This window comes from Diceros bicornis, chromosome 25, assembly GCF_020826845.1.
Source record: "Diceros bicornis minor isolate mBicDic1 chromosome 25, mDicBic1.mat.cur, whole genome shotgun sequence".
NCBI classification, from domain to species: Eukaryota; Metazoa; Chordata; class Mammalia; order Perissodactyla; family Rhinocerotidae; genus Diceros; species Diceros bicornis.
Window position 1 is genome coordinate 5,951,612 of NC_080764.1, and position 23,217 is coordinate 5,974,828.

The 23,217-nt window shown below is 59.2% G+C and overlaps 1 protein-coding gene across 2 annotated transcripts in view; it reads left to right on the plus strand.

Annotated features, from left to right (window-relative positions):
• The window catches only part of SHISAL1 (shisa like 1), a 75,358-nt gene that overhangs the window by 41,556 nt on the left and 10,585 nt on the right, over positions 1-23,217 (plus strand). Inside the window, exon 4 of one of the 2 annotated variants that reach the window (XM_058568180.1) lies at positions 323-640. In XM_058568180.1, coding sequence (XP_058424163.1) covers positions 323-640 — 318 coding nt within the window. Of the gene's footprint in view, positions 1-322; positions 728-23,217 lie in introns of those variants that run through there. The other variant, XM_058568179.1, reaches the window with a different exon arrangement.

A 23,217-nucleotide genomic window follows, 5' to 3' on the forward strand; every position in this document is an offset into this window, starting at 1 on the left:
GAGGGCCAGCAGTGTGGGGCCTGCTCGATCCCGGCCCAAGGACTTGGGGTCCTGGGGCAGATGTTCAGGAGGGGCAGGGCCCTGGGCAGTGGAGTCCAGGGATCTGGGAGGAGGCAGACGGGCAGGAGGAGGAGAGGAGGTGGAGAGTGGGCTCGAGGAGAGGGAGCCAAGACTCCCCACCCCAGTGGGGCTCGCCGCCCCTCCTCTCCGGGACCCCGAAATAGCTCCCGTCCCACGTTCCCTAATGAGCCCCACTGATTAACTCCAGCCCGAGCGGGTCGCTGCCGTCTCCCCTCTCAGCCTCTCTCTCCTTTCTCCCCAGCAATTACACCGCCCTGCTGGGAGTGTGGATCTATGGCTTCTTCGTGCTGATGCTGCTGGCCCTGGATCTTTTGTATTACTCGGCAATGAACTACGACGTTTGCAAGGTCTACCTGGCGCGGTGGGGCATCCACGGACGCTGGATGAAGCAGGACCCCCGGCGGTGGGGGAACCCTGCCCGGGCCCCCCAGCGGGGGCAGCAGGCCCCGCAGCCCCAGCCTCCCCCCGGCCCCCTGCCGCAAGCCCCCCAGGCTGTGCACACACTGCAGGGAGACACCCACAGCCCGCCACTGGTGACCTTCCAGAGTTCATCTGCCTGGTGAGTGGTTGCGATCGAGGCCCAGGCCGCCCTGGGTCACTTGTCTTTGATGAGCTTGGAAAATACTAGATCTTTATTGCTGCTGTGTTTGGCTCGTCGATGACCTGATTATTTGCTTACCTTATTTGCCAAGATTTGAAGTTGCCCATGGTAACAATGTATGCCTGGGCAGGAAAGTCAAAATGAGAGGTGGAAATGAGCTTGGAAGCAAAGCTTGCAAGTATATTGCACATAGCCTGGTGTAGAAGTTTTTGCCAGAGAGCATTAAATGGAGTTGTGAGTTTCCTGGCTGCCAAGGCAAAAGGGGAAATTAGATGGCTTTCCAAGTTGTCACAGTCTGGTCAAAGGAAACAAATCAGTCTGTCAGGGGCTGGGGGAGAAGCTTTTTCGGCATGAAGCTAGGAAATATGCATATTATTGGGTTCCATCGTGCACACACATTGAATCACAGAAAAGCGTCTGAGGTGATACAGGCAGGCTGCCCAGGGGAAGGGAAGGAAGCCGGCAAGGGAAGTGAGGTCTCAGTCGGTTGGCCTTGTAGGGTGGCTGGCCCAGCAGAGCCCAGTTACCCTGCCCAAGGGGCGTGTTCAGGTCTGACATCTTCTACGCTACTCTCCTTTCTGTCCAGTCCCAGTTTGGTGGTATGTGGGAATAAGCTAACAGGGGGGTCCCTGGGCGGGGCAGAGTTGGAAGGAGAGAGCAGGGTCTGTGCATTTTGGAGCAGGAACCCACTGTGCCAGCACCGAGGACAGGAATCGGCCCAGGACAGGAGCCAGGCTGAGCGCAGATGCCCACATCAAGGGGCTGGGTGTGGGTTCAGATGCTCTGTGGGGCTGAGCTGCAGCCACAGGCACGCAGGGCGTGGGGCGCATCATCCCCGGACATCACGACACAGAGCCCAGGCTGTGAGATCAGGTGCAGAAACCTGCAACTCAGCGATCACTGCCAAGTCCAGGAGCATCACAGGTGACCTCCCCGCTCTTAACCTCCAGTCTTCGTGAAGGATGGAGAGTCAGAATGCACTCCCCACGCCGGGGTGTCCTGAGGATTAACGTAAACCCCCAGCACTTCGTAGGTGCTCAGTTAACCATTGCTGCTTCCCGATGCAGGTGCAGCCAAGCCAGTTAACGATCGCCTAAATGGCTAACAGATAGTGACTGCTTCAATAATGAATGACTTAAATAATTCATAAGATACACTCACATCAGCTTAAGCTTATTGATCGGATAATCGCCTCATCTATCACATAGGAGACAAAGATAGCCTGGCTCAGCTCAGTTTGACAAACATCGACTGAGCAGGTCCCCCCCGGGGGTGGGGGGGCCCCAGGCCGGGCTCCCGTGATGCAGAGGGGTTGGGTGGAGACGAGGCTTGTCTCCACCCTGAGGAGTGGGGGAGAGACACAAGCCCACCCCAAGCACAGACAATGGTCCGCCCCGATCCTGGGGTTTCCTGAGATGTGGATCTCTTGCAGCAGCCACACTTGGGTGTCAGAATCATTTCCCGGGTCTCATCCGGACCCCACTGTCCAGGAGTGGGGTGCCTGAGGGACCTCAGTTTGAGAATCATTGTAGCCAAGCTTCTTGAGAGCTGGGAATCCACCGTTTAAATGATGGCGTGTCCTTCCTCTCTCCCCCGTTTGGAATCTCGTACCTCCCTGTGCACTTGGCGAGGTGGCCGTGTGAGCCCGCCTCCCGCGGTTGCTGCCGTCCTGCCTTCAGCCTGCACTGGAAAGAGAGTTGGTCTATTTCCCGAGTCACGGAGGACCGGTTCCAACAGTTCTCCCTTGCTCTGAACCCCTGTCTGTCTCCACACTGCACACATTGTGCACCTCCTGTGTGCTGGGTGCCGTGCTGTGCAGTCGGATGGATTCAAGGTCGTCAGCCGCGGAGGGGAAGAGCTGCCGCGGCTGCGGGGTTGTGCGTAGAGTCCACGTTCACAGTGTCCCAACGAGAGGCAGCTCGCCATCCGGGGGCTCTGCCGTCTAAATGGGGAGACGTTTCATTTTGGAGCTCAGAGCCCCTCTGTGTCCCCCTGGTTCTCGTACGTGTGGACTCAGAACCGTGTTTGCGTGACCACGTGAGCGTTTATTCAGAAACCATCGTCAGAAACCTACAAGGATGGGACTCGGGAGAGGGCGTTCACGTGGCACCTCCCTGCTCCCGTTCTGCCCTCGGTGTGACCTTGGTCGCTCGGTGTGACTTTGGGCGAGGGCTTCTGCTTGGCTTCCATTTTGCCAACAGAGGGGAGAGGAGATGGGCTTTAAGAGCAGAGCAGACCTTCTGCTCGCTGGGCCTCCTGGCGGGTGCCCGTGGCCCTAGCAACATCTATTGAGCGCTTGCTGTATTCCAGGCTCTGTTTTTGCATCTGATTCTCCCTGCAACCCCGAGGACTGGGTGCTGGACGCGTGGAGAGGTGAAGTAGCTTTCCCCAGGTCGCTGGCCGGGAGGTGATGGAGCTGGAGCGAGCAGTCCGGCTCTCGAGTCCCCGCCCCCTGCCACTTGCTCCTGGCTCCCAAGCAGCCCACACCCCACCCTGGCTGTGTGCTGGGCGCTGGGGACACAGAGACAAGTGGGGCACACGAAGACACGAGTAAACCACCTCACTATGACTCGACACAGCCTGGGGCCACAGGAGGAATGAGGGCACAGCCAGGGCAGAGCCGAGCTCTGTGGTTAGATAAGGCTTCCCGTGGGAGCGGAGGGAGCCGTCCAGCCGAGGCCGCGGGGTCTGCGACCACGTGGTGGGTGTGGTCACAGGGGTGTCGGCAAGTGTCACAGGGGCGTGGCTGGAGAGGCGGCTGGGGCAGGGGCAGGCTGTACGCAGCGCGTCTCCCAGAACAAGAGCTGCGAGTCTGCTGCTTCGTTTCCAGATTGTCGCCGTGTGTCCTCCAACGCCCACGTGCCAGCCACTGAGAGCGCCTCCTCGGCGTCCCCGAGTGCGGCCCCTTGGGCACGGACCCCATCAGCTGCGCCTCTGCCCCTTCACCTCCAGGGACCCCACGGCCCCACTCAGCCAGGCAGCCCTGCCATCCCCTCCCCACCTCTCTCTGTCTCTCTGTCTCTGTCTCTGTCTCTCTGTCTCTGTCTCTCTGTCTCTCTCTCTCTCTGTCTCTGTCTCTCTCTGTCTCTCTGTCTCTGTCTCTCTCTCTCTCTCTCTCTCTCTGTCTCTCTCTCTCTCTCTGTCTCTCTCTCTCTGTCTGTCTCTCTCTCTCTCTCTCTCTCTCTCTCTCTCTCTCTCTCTCTCTCTCTCTCTCTCTCTCTCTCGGCCTTGCACCTCCTCGGGCTGCTCTCTCCCCTCCCTCGTCCCTTCCCGCCCAGAGGGCCTGCTTCTCCCCTTCTTCTCCTGCAACCTGATGTGGTCTCTCCTTCGCCCAAACCTCTGGGCCTCCCTGGGGACCCCAGCCACCTTGTCCCTTGGTTCAGAGCTTTCTGTGACCTTGGTTGATTGCCTCTCTGGCCCTCCCTGCCCTCCCTGCTGAGCCCGCCTCTCCCCACAGCTGAGACCACCAGGCAGCCCTCCCAGGTCACAGAGTCCTGCCGGAGCTGGGCCCTCACCTCCGGCGGGACCGCCACTGCCCGGGCTTCTGACTGTCACCCGACTCGACCCTCGGCCTCTCGTGGCCTAGCCTCAATGTGGTGTCAACGAAACACTGCTGGGCAGCCAAACGGTCACCACAAGCATGTCACAGCCCGACAGTCACATCAGGAAATGGCAGGGCCGGGGGTGCAAAGCCGGGAGCTCGTTAATGCTCATTAAATGACTTGAAAAGCCACGTGGCAGCCGCTCCCCAGTGTCTCTCTCTCACTTTCTCCTGTCGTCTCCAGGACTCCTCAGCCCTTGTGGCCGCTCCTTCCCCTCCCCCGTCCAGCTCTGTCATGTGGACAACCCCAGCTTCTCCAGCCCCTGAGGCTCCTCCACTCTTGGCCCCCCGGCAGTGCTCCTCGCCAGGGGCAGGAGCCCCGGCAGACCTGGGCTCTTCCTCTCGGAAGAGGGGGCAGAGGAGGAAGGAGAGGGTCCACGTGCCCACTCCCCACCTGGGTTCCTGGAGGCCCCATCACTCGGTTCACACCTCCTCTGGGGTCCCCGCAGGCCTTTTCTGAGCCCTTATTGGGGACGGGGGGACTCTGAAGTCAAGATCCAGCCCCGGAGCACTCCAGGGGAGACTGAGGCAGGAGGACAGGGCGGGTGGAGACAGAGGGGAGCTGGGAGGGCGCGGGCAGCTGTGCTGGAGTCAGAGCTGCCCCAGGCTCTCAGGACGCCCCTGCCCCCGGCCGCAGCAGGGTTCATCACAGGCATCCTGGAGGGGGGCTCGGGGCGCTGTACTGCCCGCTCCAGGCAGGGAGGGCCTGGGGCCGGGGGCAGACGCTGGGGCTGGGAGGCCAGGCAGTGGACGGGGTGATCCTCGGCCCCCTCAGCCGAGCCTGAGATGGGCTGGGCACCCAGCAGGGCTCAGCGGATGCTCAGAAAGCCACCCAGGAGGCCGTGGGCGCTGCTCCTCGCACCCTCCTCCAGACGGCCAGCACTGCTGCGCTCGGTGGCAGGCGCTCAGGCACAGAGACACAGACAGGAGCAAGAGCGGGGGGCGGGGAGGAGAGGGAGGTAGCCGTTGCCAAGTGTCCGCCATGTACCAGCACCTGTCGCCAGCCCCGTCAGCAGGGTTCGCACTGACCGGATCACACAGCGATCGCTCTTATGAAGCGGGTATTTTTAGTGTTATCGTCACTGTCGGTGTTATTGGAAGCCGCACATCTGGTTGGGCTCCAGTCAGACGGCTCGGGTTCATGGGCTGCCTGTGCCACTTGCCGGCTGTGTGACCTCGGCAGGTCATTTCACCGCCCGTGCCTCAGTTTCCCCATGTGAATACCAGGGGTCGTAATCATCATGAGAATTAAATGGCACGGACAGTCTTCGTAAAGGCTCGGCCTGGTGCCTGGCCCCCGCGTGTTGGTGGTTCTTCTGGTCGTTTCACAGGTGGGTAAATAAACGTGGTGGGGTCCTGCCCTTCCAGGGAGGACGGGGAAGGCGGAAGCAGCGTTCATGAGCGCCCCTCGCAGGCCAGCCACGTGCCACTTGTTTTATCACCCGTCTGCCCCATGGGGTCTGGGTTTTGAGTCCCATTTTCAGATGTGGAACCTGGGGGGCTCAGAGAAGTTCCTTGATTTGCCCGGGTCACCCAGCAGAGGGGAGACTGAGGCAGGGCTCCACCCCTGGGCTGTGTGGCTCTGGGGCTGGCACCCCACAGCCAGTGGTCCCTCTGCCGGGGAGCCGCACCCACGGGCAGAGGGATGAGCCTCCTGTCAGAATCCCCCGGGTGGTACGTGGGGCTGAGGCAGCCCCCCAGCTGCCACTTAAAAAGCACTATGGGAGGCCCCGCAGCAGTGGCGCATCTCCACACGGCGCCCACCTCTGTGTCCCCGCAGACACACACTCCGTCCACCTCCATCACCGGAAATGTGCTTCCTTGCCGGCTGCCTGGTGGGCTCGGGCCCAGGTCGCATTGCCACGTGGACGGCGTTGGGGCGCCCCCACCCTGGACCTCACATCACTGGATCCCGGGTGGGGTGTGAGGGCTGGGGTGCAGTGCCTTCACGGAGAAGCTGGCTTCCCCTTCCTTTAGTGTAGAACGGACTGGGGCTGCAAAGTTTTCCGCTGAAATTCCTCGGGTGCAGCCTCCCCTGGGGCCCCCCTCCCTGGCTCCTGTCCTTCTGAAATGTGGGGACACGGTGCCGTCTTTTTCATGTAATAGTGGCTCCTTTGCACACTGACGTGCCCGTGGGGAGCTTTTCTGGCCACCTCGGCCGGCCGTGCTTGCACACTTGCGTGCTCGGGTCCCAGGGTGGCAGAATGGGCAATTCCGGGCAATTCCGGGCTGTGTACTCGTCCTTTCCCCCTCCCTCCTCCTTCCTGCCCTCAAAGTCACCCTCCCACCTCCCTCCCTCCTCATCTCCCACCTCACCTTCCACTCAAGGCCTGGTCCCCGTGCCCTTGCCAATTCACACCTCCCTGCTTTGGCACAAAGTTCTCTTCCCAGAATGCTCTTCTTCCACCTCTCTCTGAGGAACTCCTATTCACCCTTCAAAACCTTCCCTGAGGTCAGAGGCCCTGGTCAGGCTTGGAGGCCTGGGTGGGGGTGGGGGATAGGGCAGTGACCAGAGGAGAGGAGGCTGCCCAGCCCCCGAGCTCTCCCAGTCTTTCAGAGCTCAGGGGAAAATTCCTGACTTGCCTGGAATGAGGGTTCTTTGTGTATCTCAAACTTTACTAGGCATTCAGTCCCCTGGGGTCTTGTTAGCTCTGCCCGTTCTGATGTGCATGGTCTGGGGTGAGCCTGGGGTTCTGCGTTTATACACAAGCTCCTGGGGGATGCTGATGCTGCCAGCCTGGGGAGCACCCCTGAATGGTGAGGACAGGGCCAAGGCCGTAGAGCTGGGAACTCCTCGGCAAGGTGGAATCCCCGACTTCAGGGCCCAGATTGACAGAGAATCCCAGGGGCCTGGGGGCTGGCTCTGGAGTCCACAGGGGACACTGAGTGACCCGGCCCCCTTGGCAGGAGCAGAGCAGCTCTCCCTGGTCCACCGGGCCAGCCAGGAAAGCCCCCAGCCAGGGAGGGGCTGGGGTTCACAGGAGGTGTCACATCATTCGTGTAATTTGGAACCAAATCAAATCAGGCTCTGACCATCCCTGCGGTGCCTTTAGTGGTGGAGGGAGTGCCCAGCCCTCTGGAGGCCCCCCGGGCTGATGGGGCACGACAGGGAACAACCACAGTAACATGGAGCGCCCAGAGAACCCAGGAGAGCCCACCATGACCTGCAGGGCAGGGAGGAGTCAGGGTGTGCTTCCCGGAGGAGGAGGCAACGAGGAGCCAGGCCTGGGGAGGTGAGGGGAGGTCACCTGGTTGGAACAAAATGGAAAAGCCACTTTAGACAGAGGAAACAGCATGAGAAAAGACCACAGCAATGCTTGAAATCACGTGAGGTTTGCAGATTTCATGTGGCCTACAGGAGAAGGAGGCGCCCCTGATGTCGGGGCCTCTCTCGGCCCATCGGCCTCTGCCCACCGCGAGGCCCCTGCACCACCCTCCCTCACCTCCTTCCTCCCTCGTCCAGAACACCCTGTTGCTCTTTGCAGAACTCGTTCGTGCCTCCCCCGTGGGGTCCCCGAGTTCACCGACCGCAGAACCTCCCTCCTGATGAGGCTCAGACACCACTGTCTTCCCGGCTCTGCGGCGAGTCCTCCGTGTGTGGTTTCTGTGGGGAGGACAGCAGCCAACAGCGAGCAATTCCAGAAAATCACAAGAAGGGAGAAGACCGAGTATCTTCTCCCCTTGGCATCACATCAAATACCAAGACTACGTCCATGATCGGAATTCAGGAGACAGTGACGGTCCCGAGTGGGGCTGGCGTTTCACATCCTCGAGGCTTCCAGCTGGATCAGGAAGCTCTGGCCCTGTCCCCTCCAATCCCTGTCCTCCCCGGCCGGGGCCCTGGCTTTCTCCCCCCAAGCCCAGTTTGCACGGGAAGGCCCCCCCACCCCCGCTCTCTCTGTTCTCATCGTGTTCACACGGCTTTGCTGAAAGCCCAGGAGGGTGCTGTTCATCAGTGCGGCTCCACGACCACCGGGGACCGTGGGGGGCGGGGGTGGCAGAAAGGCCAGAACCAGAGGCCTCCCCTGCTGTGTGTCCTCGGATGAGTTGCTGGCCCTCTCTGAGTCTCAGTACCTCCCTGGGCAAGGGTGATGAGAGGTGGACAAGGGCACACGAAGGGCCTGTCCCAGTGCTGAGCACCCAGTAGGGCAGGCGAGGCCGCTCAGGGAGCCAGGCTTCCCAGTGGAGAGGAAAGGGAGGCTTGGCCCGAGGGGGCACGCTTGGGTTTGGTGCTGGGAGCGAATTTAAAGTAACAGCCAACCCTTGAACACGCAGGCAGCCGGCACCGAGCGAGCACTCGGACAGGGTGCCCTGTGTTCCTGCTCCAAAGCAAAGGGCTTTGTCTGCTTGGTTCTCTGCCGTGTCCTCAGCTCTCAAACACTTATTCGACGAGTCCCCATTTTACAGACGAGGAAACCGAGGCAGAGAGGTTAGGTAACTGGTCCAGGGTCACCCAGCTGGTCACCAGCAGACCCAGCATTTGAACCCAGCAGTCTTCTCCAGCCACATGGAGGACTGCTCTGCTGTCAGGGCCGGGTCTCTAGCCTGGTCCTCTCAGCCAGGGAGCCGGACGAGGAAGGCAGGCGGGAGTCAGGAGACAGAGAGTGAGGGCCTCTGGATGCCCCTGGAGCCTTGGGCAGGAACCGGCTCCCTGCCGCGGGCTCCAGCCAGGGCAGGACCCAGGGCAGGGGAGGGGCAGGGGCAGGGGCCAGGAGGAGGATGGGGTCTAGGGTCCAATTCTGGTCCAGAGAGGAGCAGGGATGGGAGCCGATGTTCCCCACGCCTGTCCTGGGCGAGGCCCTGAGCCGGGTGCCTGGACACGTGGGCAGGCTGACTCAGGTACAGACGATGGCAGTGAGCAATCAGCTGTGATGGGAGGCAGCCCAGAGGGGACACCTGTGCAGCGTGAGCATCAGAGAGAGCTTCCTGGAGGAGGTGATGGCTGGAATGATCTTAAGGATGAGTAGGAGTTAGGCAAAAAAATAGAGGGGGAGGGTCTTCCTGGTAGGAGGAACAGCATGTGCAAAGGCCTGGGTGAGGGCTTCAAGCACGGGGGATCTCCACGGGGAGAGCTGTACAGGAACTGAGTGCATCTCAGGGTTCTTTGCTCTCATAGAACAGTCAGATTCTTTTCCTGCTGAAATCTCTATACTGATAGTATTCCACAAGAGGCTGGAAATGCCCCCCAGAAAGTCTCCCGGGGCTCAGGGCCCTCTCTCTTCTGCTCTTCCCTGCCCCGAGGACCACCATAAGCCCGGACAGAGACCCCAACCCGGCCCTCGGTGCTTAGGGCACACCGGTCCCCAGGGTCCGGAAGAAAGGACCAGGCTGGTCCAGGGTGATGTGTCTGTGCTGGTGATTTTCCTGCTGATACCGATGAGTCAAGCGCTACTGAGCAGAGGGGCAGGGCGGGCGGATGACGGTCTGGAGGGAAAGCCCGGGCAGTCCAGAGTCCGAACCCCACGTCCGCCCTCCTGAGCCGTGTGCCCGGGCAGCTCCTAAGACAGCGCCCTCCCGCCCCGAAGGCTCAGGGCTCCTGGGAGGGTGAGGGATGGTGCAGAGGCCCGGAGCGGCGGCCTGATTGCGTCTCCGTTATTGTGTCCCTGTTTTAGCTGCTTCCTCCGCCGCAGCCCCCACCCAGGAGCAGTCACGGTTTTCTCTCTTTATTCCTAATTTTCATCATAAGGGCCAGGCTTGCTGGAGGACACGGGAAGAGTGGACAGCAAGTGGCCTCACCCCCGACGCAGCCCAGTGTCCCCGCAGCCCCTCCCGTCGTCTGCGCATTGTTTACTGTAGAGTTGTCACCACCCGCACATAAAATCGTGTGTCTTGGTTTTTTAACTCAACGTTATGTCCCGGCGAGCGTCCGCATTATGGAGAAGTTCTCATAACCTTCGCTTTAATGGCTGCGGTAATTGTCTCTCGAGAGATGATGGTCTGTCACCCAGTGACCCACGTCCCCATCCGGGGGCATCTGGTTTTCCACCCGCGACGCTTCTCCTTCCACCTCTCAGAGCATCACTCTGCTCGTGCCCCGGGGCCCTCAGCCTCCAGGGCCAGAGGGTTTCCAGATGTCGGCATTGAAGTCCCTCCCCGTCCCCCCTGGTGCTCCCTCCAGAAGCCCCCCGTGTGAACACCTCGCCTGCTACGAAGCTCTGATCTTCTTCAGGCAGGAAGCAGAGTGGTTAGGCACAGAGGCTCTTGGAGGCTGACAGACCTGGGTTCACATCTTGCTGCCCCGTTTTTTGAGAGCTGGAGGGCCTCCAGCAGGCAGTTTAGCCAAACTCCCCTCACCTGGAAAGCGGGTGATGGACTCGGCCTGACGAGGTGCTGTCTGGTTAAATGAGAGGAGACGTGGGAAGGCGCTGGCACGTAGAAGCTGCTCTATGATGCCCTCCATCCCCCCCCCCCCCCCCCCGCATCGCATCAGCCTGCAGCAGGTTTTCTTCGATGAAGACAGCGGTCAGCTGTCCCCGGGGTCCACAGCCAACTGGGCTGAGTACCAGCTGGCCAGGGAGCAGTCAGCACCCAGAAAGGGTTTCAATGGATGAGTAGGAGTTTTCTTGAAGTAGAGAAAGGGCAATCTAGGCAGAGAGCAGCTCAGGTGAAGTCCAGAGGAGGGAAAGGGCTGAGGAGAAGTGGGGAGCCCCGGGGAGCCCCAGGTTCTGGGCACCACCCTCTTGTGGTTCCCGGCCCCTCACTGGCTGTTCCTTCTCAATCCCCTTCGCTGTTCCCTCCTCATCTCCCAACCTGAGACACCGGAGGGCCGGGGGCTCCTTCCTACCACCTCTCCTCTCCGTCTCCACCCACCCCGGGAACCCCCCGGCCCCATGTCTCCAGTCTTGTCCGTCGGCACCCCACTCCCGGCTGTGTCCCCACTAGAGCCCCTCCCCTGACTCCAGACCCGGCTGTGCAAACCCCGAGTCCCCAGGCAGCTCCTCTGGATGTTCAGGAGACACTGCAGACCAGCACATCCAGCGCCCCCGGCCCCTCCCCTGTCTCCTCAGGACGGAATCTTGGAGGCAACCTGACACCTCACCCTCTGTCCCACGTAACACGTAGCACACGTGTTAGTGATACCCAGAAAATGAACCCAGAATCCGCCCTCCACACCCTTCTATGGAGGCCCTCCATTAGGGTCCATCTTCTCGCCCGGATTGAAACAATGCCTCCTAAATCTCTCCCTGCTTCTATCCTTTGCCCCCCCAAAGGAGAGAAAATAAGAGAAAAGTAGAGCGATCCTTTTAGAACATAAATCAAAACCTGCTGATGGCTCCCTTCTCACTAGGAGACAAATCCAGAACCCTTTCACTGGCCACACCCAATCCAGTAGCCCTCCCCAGTCTCTCTGTCCTGGTCCCCCCCACTTGCTCCAGCCACACTGGCCTCCCTGCCGTCCCTGCAGTTTGCCAAGCTCACTCCCGCCCCAGGGCCTTTGCACCTGCCGCTCCCTCTGCCTGAAACACTCTCCTCCCAGATACACGCATGGCTCGCCCCCTCCCTTCCCCCAAGCACCTGCTCAGATGTTACCTGCTCAGGGAAGCCTTCCCTGGCCAAGGTTTATAAAACAGCAACAGCCCCCACCCTGCCATCCCTCTCTACTACCCTAACCCTCCTTTAGTTTCTTTGCAGTGCTCACCTCCTGCTGTTGTTCAGTTTCTTGTCTCATGTCTGTCTCCTCCACTGTAAGGACACCCCAGCAGAGCTGGGATGGTCTGCCTGTGCTCAGCCATACCCCCCGCACCCAGTAGCAGGTGGTCAGTAGGTGATGTTGAATGCGGCTTCTCCATCCGCCCAGTGCCTGGCCCGTACAGGCACTCGGGGCGTCAGATCAATGAGTGAACTGCATATTCTTGTTAATGACGGTGTCTCCCATTTATTGAGGAACTGCGCTAAGCAGCTGCAACAACCCACGCCACTCAATGTCCCCAACAGCACTGCGGCTTGGTCCTCCTGAGCTCCGCGTATAGAGGAGGACACTGAGGCTCAGAGAAAGTTAGCGGCTGGCCCAGAGCTGCACAGCAGCTGCGCCGGAATTCACCCCGGGTCCGGCTGACTCCAAAGCCCGCGTTCTCGGAAGGGGAGGAGCCACGTCTCCGCCTGTGCTTCCCGCGCTGAGAGAGCTAAATCCTGAGATGGTGCTCACAAAGCACGCGGCCCCGCGCGGGGCCCGGTGGAGTGGGATCCACGTGCAAATCAGGTCTCACCCACCCTGGGGCGGGACCCCGCGTAACCCCAAAGCGCCTGAGGTCCAGGGCTCCAGGCATTGGCTCGCCAAGCCCTCTCCCGCCTGGGCCCAGTATCGGCTGGAAACTCAGTGTGGGTCCCGCCGGGCGCTGGCTCCGTCGCGGCCACCAGGTGCGCATGGTTGATTTGGTTTGGTTTGGTTTTGGGGTCTTCGTCCTTTCTCTTGCACCATCTGTGAAGGTCTTTCCCAGCCCTCCGAATCTTTCTGGAGCCCCGAGGAGGAGCTGAGGCAGCCAGCTGTCCCCATCCATCCACCTGGCAGCTCGCCACCTGCCCCCTTCCCCTGGAAACCCCACCCCGTCAGAGGAGGACCAGCAGCCCAGAAAGCAAAATGCACCACCGAGGCTGCTCTACATAAAACTTTGCTTCCAAAATCTCATCGCCACACTTGAGCAAACCAGCAGAGACGTGAGCTGCCAGCGTTGGGGTCAGAGTGGGTTCAGACCGTGCCTCCACTTGCTGATGGGGAACCTCAGGCAAATGATTTAACTTCTCTCAGCCTCAGTTTCCCCATCAGGAAAACGGACACAGGTCGACTTAGCCTGCGGGATGATTGCGAGGATCAGAACAGGGGCCGGCATGTGACAGGTGCCTCAAAAATGCTGATTGTAGTTAGTGTCGTGGTTATTAGTGCGAGAGGAAAAGTAGAGAGAAAAGCCACACAGAACCCCCCACGCAACTACAGGTAGTTTGCGTTTCCTGCTTTCTTACGTGCCGGCTTTTACACTTTTCTAATAATGATGTACACATAGTTTTGCATTCTAATTTTATTCACTTAGCTTTAAATTAGCCATTATCCAGTGGTTTTACTTAATTTTTCTAAATATCATTTTGGCAGCTACCGAGTGGTCCAGACTCCAGGTTCTAGCATTAATTCGGCCGTTCCCCTGCAGAGGGGCAAGGATGCAGCTTACAGTTTTTTTACTGTGACAAATAACATCGAAGGGGGAGAAACATAGTCTAGAAATTAAGAGGTGGCGTCCAACACCTTTAAGTGTTTATGGTTTTCCCTGTTTTGAATTGTTTCCTCTGGGTAGATTCCAGGGGGACAAATGATGGAGTCGAGGGGTGTGGAAGTTTTCTGGTTCTTTATACCGGTGCCAGCGGCATTCCCAAAGGGACTGTCACCAGCTGCCTTTGAGGACGCTCACTTCACAGCCCCTTTCCAGCCCAGCACCCCCATTTTTATAGGATTTGCATTTCCTGGGTTGTTAGTGAGCTCGAGCGCCCTTCGTTCCATTTGTTAATAGTTGTGTTTCCTCTCTCGTGGGTTGCCCATTTATTTTACTGTGCCCCCAGGACAGGTGGTAATTGAAGCCATTTCCATAAAGCAACATTTATTTCTCAAACTTCAGCTCCTTGGTGTTCCTCTTGTCTACAAACCCCCCTCATACCATTTACTTAATACATTTTTAATTGACTTTAAATCAAGTCACTTTTTTAGAAAACTCAGACTTGCTCGGAGCAACCCTGTCTTTGCTTTAAGAGTTATATTTTTCCTAATGCACATTAAAACAAATCCATAAACATATCCAAGATGTGCCGGGGCCAGCTCGCACTGGCTCGTGAGAGCTGGTAGTGAAATTTTTAGGGATTTGGGGAGCCTGCTGTGAAACGCAGCCACTGTTAAAAATTAGATGGTATACACTTACAATTAAATAATTATATTAAACGCAAAAGTAATAGATACTCGAAACTCTTCACTTTCTAATTATTTGGCTACGTTTGCTATTATCTCTGCTCTTGAGTTTTGCACCTATTGTATCTGTGTGATGGAAACCTTGTGATGGTGGCTACTGCGCGTGTCTTCCCAGCTCTGCGTTCAGGGATGTCGCATTGGCGGTATTTACACACGGAAATGGGCAGGACATGCCACAAATCAGGGCTCGTTTCCCCTGGAGATCTGGTCATCAAGTGTTTGCCAGCACATGGCTGTGCGTAAAGACTCAAATGCTCGTGTATTCAGCCCCTCAAACGACCCGCCCGGCCCGGTGGTTGGCGCACCTCACTGTGGAGAATTGAAGGTGTCCTTATGCGCTTGTGAGGGCAGCGTCCCGGTGTCTCCAGGAGCCATAGATGGGCCTCCAGGGCAGTGCTGGCTGGATGGTTCTGGAAGGGAGATTCTTGGACCCTTTCCAGCTCCTGGTCCTTCCAGGAGCAAAGACAGCAGAAAGACTGGTCAACCTTCCTGTCCCGTCTCTGGCTCTCAGTCCCCCTGCCCCCAGAGGAGACGTCTTGGGCAGCCCCTTTGCAAGCTATCCAGCTCCATCCAGCTCTTCCTTCTCGGAAACAGTCTGCATCGTTGTGAGAACGCAGCCCGGACACCGTTCACTCACTCATTCATTCAACAAGCCCTTCCTGAGGGTTGGCCGGGCCCTGTGCTAAGTGCTGGAATGCAAGATAAGAAAGACGCAGCCTGCCCTCAGGAACGCCAGCCGGTGATGCGCAGAAAATCCATCTGACCCTCCTCCTCCTTTGCCTGGAAAATCAAAGTGCTCAGCCACAGGACAAATCTACCTCAGAGAAGGTTTTGGAAAAATCGCTGTGAAGATTCTCTTCCAGAATGAACTAGACTGAGCTCAATTGTCTGCAGATCCCTCTTCCAGGCTGATTTCCAGATGGAGGTTCTGCTGTCTCTGGGCCCAGGACGCAGCTCAGCAGCGTGGGTGAGCGAGGGCCTTGGGTCGGGCCAACCAGATGTGCGGGCCCTGTGACCTTGGGCGAGTCACTCACTCCTCCCAGGCCCGTCTGCCTGTCTGTGAACGTGGGGGCATCAGGAGGATGGAGATGGTGCCCATTAGGAGCCAGGCACAGAGCAGGTGCATGGACACAGGGTGCCCCTCTTCCCAGAGATGCGCTGCCAGGCGGCCACGTCGGACATGCCTCGACCTTGGAGGGGGCTCCTGCACACCTGCCCTCACCCTCGGCCCAAGGGGAGACCCACCCTGCCCCCCCAGCACCTTAGTTTGGAATCTTAATAAAAATTCCCTAACCCAGTCAGTGTGGCGGCTACTGTGTAGACAAAGATGCAGCTCTGGTGAGCAGTTAACAGAGATGTTTCCGGAAAGGCCTGGGAGAACCTGGGAATCATCAACTACCTGCGAGAGAGGAGGGTGTTCCTTTATGCCCACTGGACAGGATTCCGTACCATCACCCTCCGGGCTGCAGCAAGGGTAACGGAGAAAGCGAGATCACCGTGCAGGGAGAATCAAGGTTGGGCTGATGGCCGTTCTGTCCCCAAAACCATTTAGTTCAGGGGCTCTTAACGGGCCCAGCTCCCAGGTCAGGCGCCCCAGGGCGGGGGCAGAAATTTATCTCCACTATCCAGGTGACAGAGAGTCAGGGGGACCAAGGAATCTTTCCTTGTTTATTCCCCCTCTGTCTCCTCTGCTGTTAAAACTCTGGCCTGAACTAGTGAAATATTTGTTTCCAAGAATAGACGCTTGTCGGCCCGGCAAATGTCTCCCAACGCGGGCATTCGGCTCCCGTCAGAATGATGGAAACCACCACTTGCCTGCGGGCCGAGAGGGCGCCGCTCCTCTTAAACACCCTCCAGAACGGTCTTCCTGTTGTTTCTAAGGCGCCCCGGAGGGTGCTGGGGGAAGCGTTGCCAGATGGCTTTGGCGGCAAGCTCCGGGAGTGATCCGTCATGCCCTGGGCACCGAGACCCGGGGCTTCGGGAATCGCAGGCGCTGTATCCTGGGGTGCAAGAGGGGCTCCGGGCCCCCTGGGCTGGGCTGGCATCGGGCGCTGTGCTGCCCGGCCGCGTGTCCTTGGGCACGCTTCTTCCCCTCTCTGAGCTGCCAGGCAGACATCAGTGGGGGAGGAAATAATCCCCACCTGGCAGGGGGATCATGGGGATGGAACCCGAGAGAATGTGCGGAGGGCCCAGCCCAGCACCCCACTCATAGGAAAGACCCCCAAAGTATCCCCTTGCCCTGTCTCTGTCCACCTCGTGGACATAGCTGAGGGCTTATGTCGTAGCTCTTCCAACCAGACCAGAAAGGGGGATATTGTGCTAGATGGTTCTGCTGTCAATTTGGTTACCCTGGGGTCTTCCTTTCCAGAATCCACTTCCTGGGGAGGCTGGAAACGGCCGTCCCGGGGCCCTGGTGGCCTCAGAGCCAGGGAGGCAGGGCTGCAGAGGTGCCCCGGCCCGAGTGTGTCTTCAGGTTTCCCATCTGTGTCCAGCCCTCCTCCCCGACTGCTGACCCCAGGCTGGCAGACCCCACAGACGTGTCCTGGAGAGCTCAGAGAGGGCAAGAGCCTTCTGCAGACTCCAGGCCCCCTCAGCTGCCACCCGGCTCCCAGAGCCCCTGCCAATGGACCCGGTGCTCCCGTCCAGCGCTGCCAAGTGACCCTCCTCTGGGCCCTGACGCCCCTTTCTGGACCTTTCCTGCTCACGAGTCTGGAAACGCAGGTTCCTGTAATAAATGCCTGTTCCGTAACCCCCCAGAGGCTGTGTCCCTGCCTGGACCCTGACTGATACTGTCACTTACATGACTCTAGGGCCACCTCTCTGTCACCTGGCAGGGTCTCTGACATCCACATGTCCCAGTGTGTACATTTAGTGGAGCGCTGCTTACTTCTCTCCAGAAAAGCCGTTATCAGGCCATGGCGCATCTCACAGTCGACGGCAGCTGAGAGGCGAGGACACTCGGGCCGCGGCGATGGGGAGAGAGCGTGTCCATTAGCTTAAGGAACACGGGGCCGGCGAAGCGCTCTCAGCAGCAGGTGACTTGGTCAGGCGGGAGTTTGGGTGAGAGCCCCCCGCGGGCAGGGCCGCCTGTAGGAGGCGGGAGTGGAGGCAGGGAGGCCGCGGGGAGGCCGTCGCTGAGCCCCGGGGAAGAGACTGTGGCGGTCGGTATAGGCTGGGGGGCGGGTGCTGGGGATTATGGACTGATGTGGAAATATTTTGGAGGTAGAGTAGACAGGCTCTATGGAGGGACTGGAGGCAGGAGCGGGAGACGACTGCGGGCCTGGCAGGAGGGACGTGTGGTGTGGCCACAGACGGGAAGGCCAGCGCTGGCGAAGGAGCAGGCACGGCGTGGCGGGGTCATCATCACGGACTGCAGCGGAGCCCTGGGCTGTGGCGCCGGGGGGGGGGGGGGATGTAAAGGGGGGGACAGGTCACAGGTGGGCAGAGGGAGGCCCCAGGAGGGGCGGTGGGCTTGGGGCATAGTGCCCAGGATAGATGGCCTCCTCCCTGGCCACGGTGCTGGCTGAGAAAGGCAGACTAGGGGGTGTGTATGTGCAGTATGTGTGTGTGTCGGGGGGGTGCATCTGATCTAAGTATGTGTGTGGGTGTGTGTGTAGTATTGTGTTTGTGCATGTGTGCAGTGTATGTGTGTGTTGTGTGTGTGTGCAGTGTGGGGGGGTGTATGTGTTGTGTGTGTGTACAGTGGGTGTGTGTGTGGGTGTGTGTGTAGTATTTGTGCGTGTGTGTATTGTGTGTGTGCCTGGATGTGTGTGTGCTGTGTGCTGCAGCCCGGCCCCCTCTTGCTTCCTCTATCCTGACCCGAGGGCCGTGGACAGGGCATGGGGAATGGGCGGGGGCACCTGAGGCCGTGCGGGGTGCAGTAACGTAGAAACGGGGCCAGGTCGGCGCCCAGCCTGGAGGGAGCACAGAGATGGGGACGGTGCCGGGGCGGGGGACCAGGAGCCGTGGATGGTCAAGGAAAGATGCAGACACCCCTGGAGGTAGGAGGCACATTGATTTCACAAGAATGTATAAAACACGGACCAACGCCTGGGCCTCGGGCCAGGGCTGGGGACACAGAATGGATCAGACCCCGTCTGTGCCCGTGAGACGCTCACTCAACCCTGGTCACCTCACTGGGTTCCCCACCCCAGCTCCTGGCGAGCTCCTACTCATCCCTCAAAACCTTTCTTAGGTTACTGTCCTCCCCCAGGCCTCTGTCCCTCCTCTGGAGGATTTCTCTCCCTGTTCCCCTCTCCCGTCACAGCCAGGGCCACGTGTTCTGTTGTCACATCTGTGCCCACTGGGCTGGGCAAGGGCAGGGGCAGTCTGAATCCTCCTGAGGATCCCAGTGCTGGGAGCAGAGCCCTGTGGGAATCACAGCTGCTCATTCCACTCCCCCCACCACGGGCTTGCTCTGTAACCTTGGGCAAGCCGCGTCCCTCCCTGGGCTTCACCTCCCCTCGTGTAAGACGAGGAGAGGGACCGAAGGCTTCTGTGGTGTCTTTCAACTGAAAACCTCTCTGACCTTCTCTCTGGCTGATGGAGACGCTGACCGGGGACAAGGATGAGTGTGGAAAGCGCTTTGAAAAATTCATAGCTGGAGGCGAAGGGAGAGTCTTTATTCTCCCGGAGCGGGAGGAGGGGGAGCTGTGGACAGAGGCCGGATAAAGGATGGCGTCCGGGCACTTTGTGGCATTTAATGCGGATCCCAGATCTCCCGTGAAAGCAGCAGCATCAAATATTTACCAAAGCGGCATTAAAAATTCCCCTTTAGGATGTGGCTGTTTCAAGACCCCGAGCGCCCTGAGAAATGTCTGCAGGTCGGGAGGGTGAAGTGATGGGAAGGAGGGCTCCATGCAGGGCTTGAATAATGAGGCCCAGAGCCAGGCCCGGCTCCCCGCGGACCCCTTCCCCCACTACAGAGCCAGAGCAGCCTCCAGCCCTGCGTCTGTGGAGGCACCTGCTCCTCCCTCCTCTGCCATCCCTCCAAGGCTCCCCTGCAGGGTAACGACAGGACCTCAGCTCGGCGTTCACCGTCCGTGATCCTGCCCTGCCTCTCTGGGCAGCCGAGATCTGTAGGATGGAAAAGAGTGAGCCTGCCGAGGCTGGAGGAGATAGAGGTGGGAGCAGGGAACGTTCCAGACACAGGGAGTGGCATGTGCAAAGGCACTGAGGCAGAGAGAGCCTGTGCATTCGTGCATCAGAAGGAAAGTTGGGGTGCAGGAGTGTGGGGAGAGAAGGGGAGCACAGGAGGGGAGGGGCAGGGGATCTGATTGTGCAGGGCCTTGGTGAGGAATGGGCTTCTTATTCCAGGGACAGGGGGATAGCCCTCGAGGAGAGGGACATGGCCCAATGGGCCTTTTTAAAAGTTCCCTCTGGCAGTGAGTGGGGAAGGGAGCTGGCAGTCCAGCAGAGAGGCCATCACAGGAGTGGAGGTGACAGAGGCAGGGGCGGCACCCACGGGACTGGCTGGTGGGTTGGGTGGGGGATGGTAAGGAAGTGGGGGCTCCAAAGCGGATGTCTGGGACCCTGAACCAAGGCGCTGGGAAGATGCTGGTGGGATTTTCCGAGAGACACACAGAGCCAACATCCTGTCTGTGGAAGCTGCTGGACGAGCCGCGGCCCACAGTCGTGGCCCTGCCCTCCCCCGTCCGTCTGCCCATGATGTTCCCTGGGACGACAGCCAGCTTCGTCCTCAGGGCGAGAAAGTGACGGTTCACATTAAATTCTTTAAAATGACGCAGGGCCCAAGAAACCCAAAATAGTCCTAATTTGTCTGCAAATGGGATCTTAGTTTGATGGCCTCTCGTCTTTCCCAGAGACCCGGTGACCGAAACCTGGGGCACGAGGGCCACTCTGGGGAGCCCCACCCATTCCACCTGCACCGCGGCCCCCTCGGGGAGGGGTTTCTCTTGTCATTTTACTGACGGGCAACCTGAGGTTCCAGGGGTCAGGGGGCACGTTCAGGGTCAAACAGCCAGTGAGGGGCGACCTGATTCCTCCGTCTGGGTCCTTAGACCTCTGCCAGGGGCACCTGCGTCACGTCCAGGTCTCAAGAGGGGCCCTGGATAACCCAGAGCCTCCCCTTCCCCGCCACACTCGTGCACACACACACACACGTGCACACACGCCTTCCCTCAGCCCCTCGTTCTGCGCCTTGTCCACCGCCATCTTCATCCACCTAGATGACCAACAGGATATCTTGCTAAAGACAAAATAAAAATCCCCTAGAGGGTCTCTGCCAGCCCCTCCTGAAATACTTTTTCCCCCCACTTAACAAGACGTGCGTTTATCGAGCACTCTCTGTGTGCGAGGCACTTTTATACGCTGTCTCGTGTAGTCCTCACAAGGTCCCCATTTAGCAGATGGGTGAACCGAGGCTCATGGAGAAAGGTGGCTAACGGCTAATGATGAGCGCAAAGGCTGGCACGCACTGTGGGTCTGCTGTGTACCAGAGCCACACCCTGAGCGGCAGGGACCGGGCCCTTGCTTGCCTTCCGACAGCTCTAGCCTGAAGCAGGGAAGAGCGCAGTGAGGCTGTGATCCCGAGACCAGTTCACTCTGGGGGACGTGGAGCCCGCCCATCCCTCCAGAACTGGGCTGGAGCTGAGGGCCCCCGAGGGCTGAGCCGATGGCGGGGGGAGGATGCAGCGAGCAGGGTGCAGGTCCAGGAGAGACCTGCCTTACCGGGCAGCCTGCCTCACAGCAGCCTCGCTTTGCTCCGTGGGCAGTGAGCTCCCCGTCATTGGAGTGGGCGAGCCGAGGCCGGAGGGGCATTTCCTGAGGTTGCAGTAGCAGGAAATCCAGCTGCGTGGTCCCCAAGAGCCTTCTCCTCCCAGAATCTCTAGTCCTGCCCTGAGGTCTTGTATTAGTTAGCTGCTGTGTAACAAATTGTTCCAAATTTTAGCAACTTAAAACACAAACGTTGGTTTCAGAAGTTCTGAGTCAGGGATCTGGGTGCGGCTTAGCTGGTCCTCTGGCTCAGGCTCCCGGCACGGCTGCAGGCCGGGAGTTGGCTGGAATCGCGATCATCTCAAGGCTCAGCTGGAGAAGGATCCGTTTCCAAGCTGGCTCGCACGGCCGCTGGTAGCCTCGGGTCCTCGCCGGAGATCTCAGTTGCCCGCCACGTGGGCTTCTCCGTGGGGCAGCTCACAGCACGGCAGCGGGCTCCCCCAGAAGAGGCTCCGAGAGACAGCGCGCGAGTTCTGAGCGAGACGGAAGCCACGGTCTTTTTGTGACCTGATCTTGGAGGTGACAGCCCATCCCCATCACTTGTCTTCTATCCGTTCATTAGAGGCAAGTCCCTCAGTCCAGCCCACCCACAGGGGGAGGGGACCACACCAGGGCGTGAGGACCTGGGGGTGGGCTTTTGGGGGCCGTCTTAGGGCTGCCCACCCACCACAGGCCTTGATGATAAATCAGAGATGGGGGCCGGGAGCAGCCCCCGTTTACAGATGGGCAAACTGAGGACAGAGAGGCCAAGTGACCTGCCCGAGATCACACGGCACGTGGGTAGCTGGGCCCCGTGCAGGTTTGAGCCTGTGGGACTCTGGCTCAGTATCTCGGATCACACGGGAGGCCTCATGCTTGGTGCCTGAGGTCCCCTCTGAGCAGGCGCTGGGCAGGTTCTCAGGGACGTTGTTGCATCCGCATCCGTGGATGGACCACATTAGCCTCTGGGAGTGACCCCATCAATTGGGACACCCCACCTGTGCCCTGGACCCCTGCACACTGGATCCTGCTGGGGGACAGGTCTGCAGGAGGCAGAGAACGTGTGTCCAGCCCGCGGAGCACACAGTACCCTGCCCTCCTCTATTTGTTCAGCAAACTCCCATGAAGCCCTACTGCGTGCAGGCTCTGTGCTGGGTGTGGGGAGAGGCTGCCAGACGAGCCACGGTTCAGAAGGTTTGGTCCCCTGTGGGCTCGGGCCTCTCTCCAGCTCCTCCCTGCGCTCTGTGGCCCCGTGCCTCACTTTACCCAACTGTAAAATGGAGTCGTCGTCTCTGCTTCCCTCCCAGCAAAGCTGCAAGAACCGGGTGGTCCCACAGGTCTGCCAGGGCTTTGAAAGCAGGTGCTGGAGCAGTGGGTGCCCTGGCCAGGAAGCGGGAGGTGTAGCTTCACATCCAGGCCCAAGGCCAGATTTGCCCCAATGACCATTACAGTTAGAATGCTCTTGCTTTGTAGGCAACAGCAAACCTCACTCAGACTAACTGACACGATAAAGAGAATGTTTAACTCATATAGCCGACCATGCCAGAGGGGAATGGGGCTTCAGGAGAGGCTTGATCCAGCAGCCCCCCACCATCTGAAGAGGACCTAGTCTTGCATTTCTCACCTCTGCTTCTCTGAGGTTGAGGCCCAGCCCCCTTCCAGGTCATGAGTCAGCTGCCACCAGCTCCCAGAGCAAGAGTCCAAACCCAGCAGCAAAGACAATGTCAGCATCCCCTTTGGCTCAGACACAGACCCCAGAACCAGGTCTTGTGGGTCCTGATTGTCCCAGTGTGGGTATGAGTCAGGCCTGAGGGATGCAGAGACTAGTCCAGAAGGGGAGAAGGGAATGGATGTGGGGCATCTGCCAACCAATACCCACCCAACATCCCCCCACCCTCCAAACCTCAGGCTCCTCGTCTGTGAAATGGGGGACCCTGCCTGCCTTTGGGGCGGCATGCAGATGTGATGGTAAGTATGCAGGTCATTTGTAAATTGGCAAAGCTGCACAGAGGGTTTACTTTTACCCAGACAGGAGCAACACACCTGAGATGCCGTGTACTCTACGAGAGGTGGGGTGTCATGAGGCAGCCGCTTCCATTGGGTCCTTAGAAAATATTCTTGGAGCAGCCGCTGCACGCCAGACACCGCGCTAGGCAGCTTCCAGGGGGAAGGCACCCAGCAGCTTGCATTACGCTTTCTGCATTAAAGTCCATAAAGTGCCATCTTAATTGTACAGCCTGATGAATTTCCATACAAGATATCGAACTTTCCAAT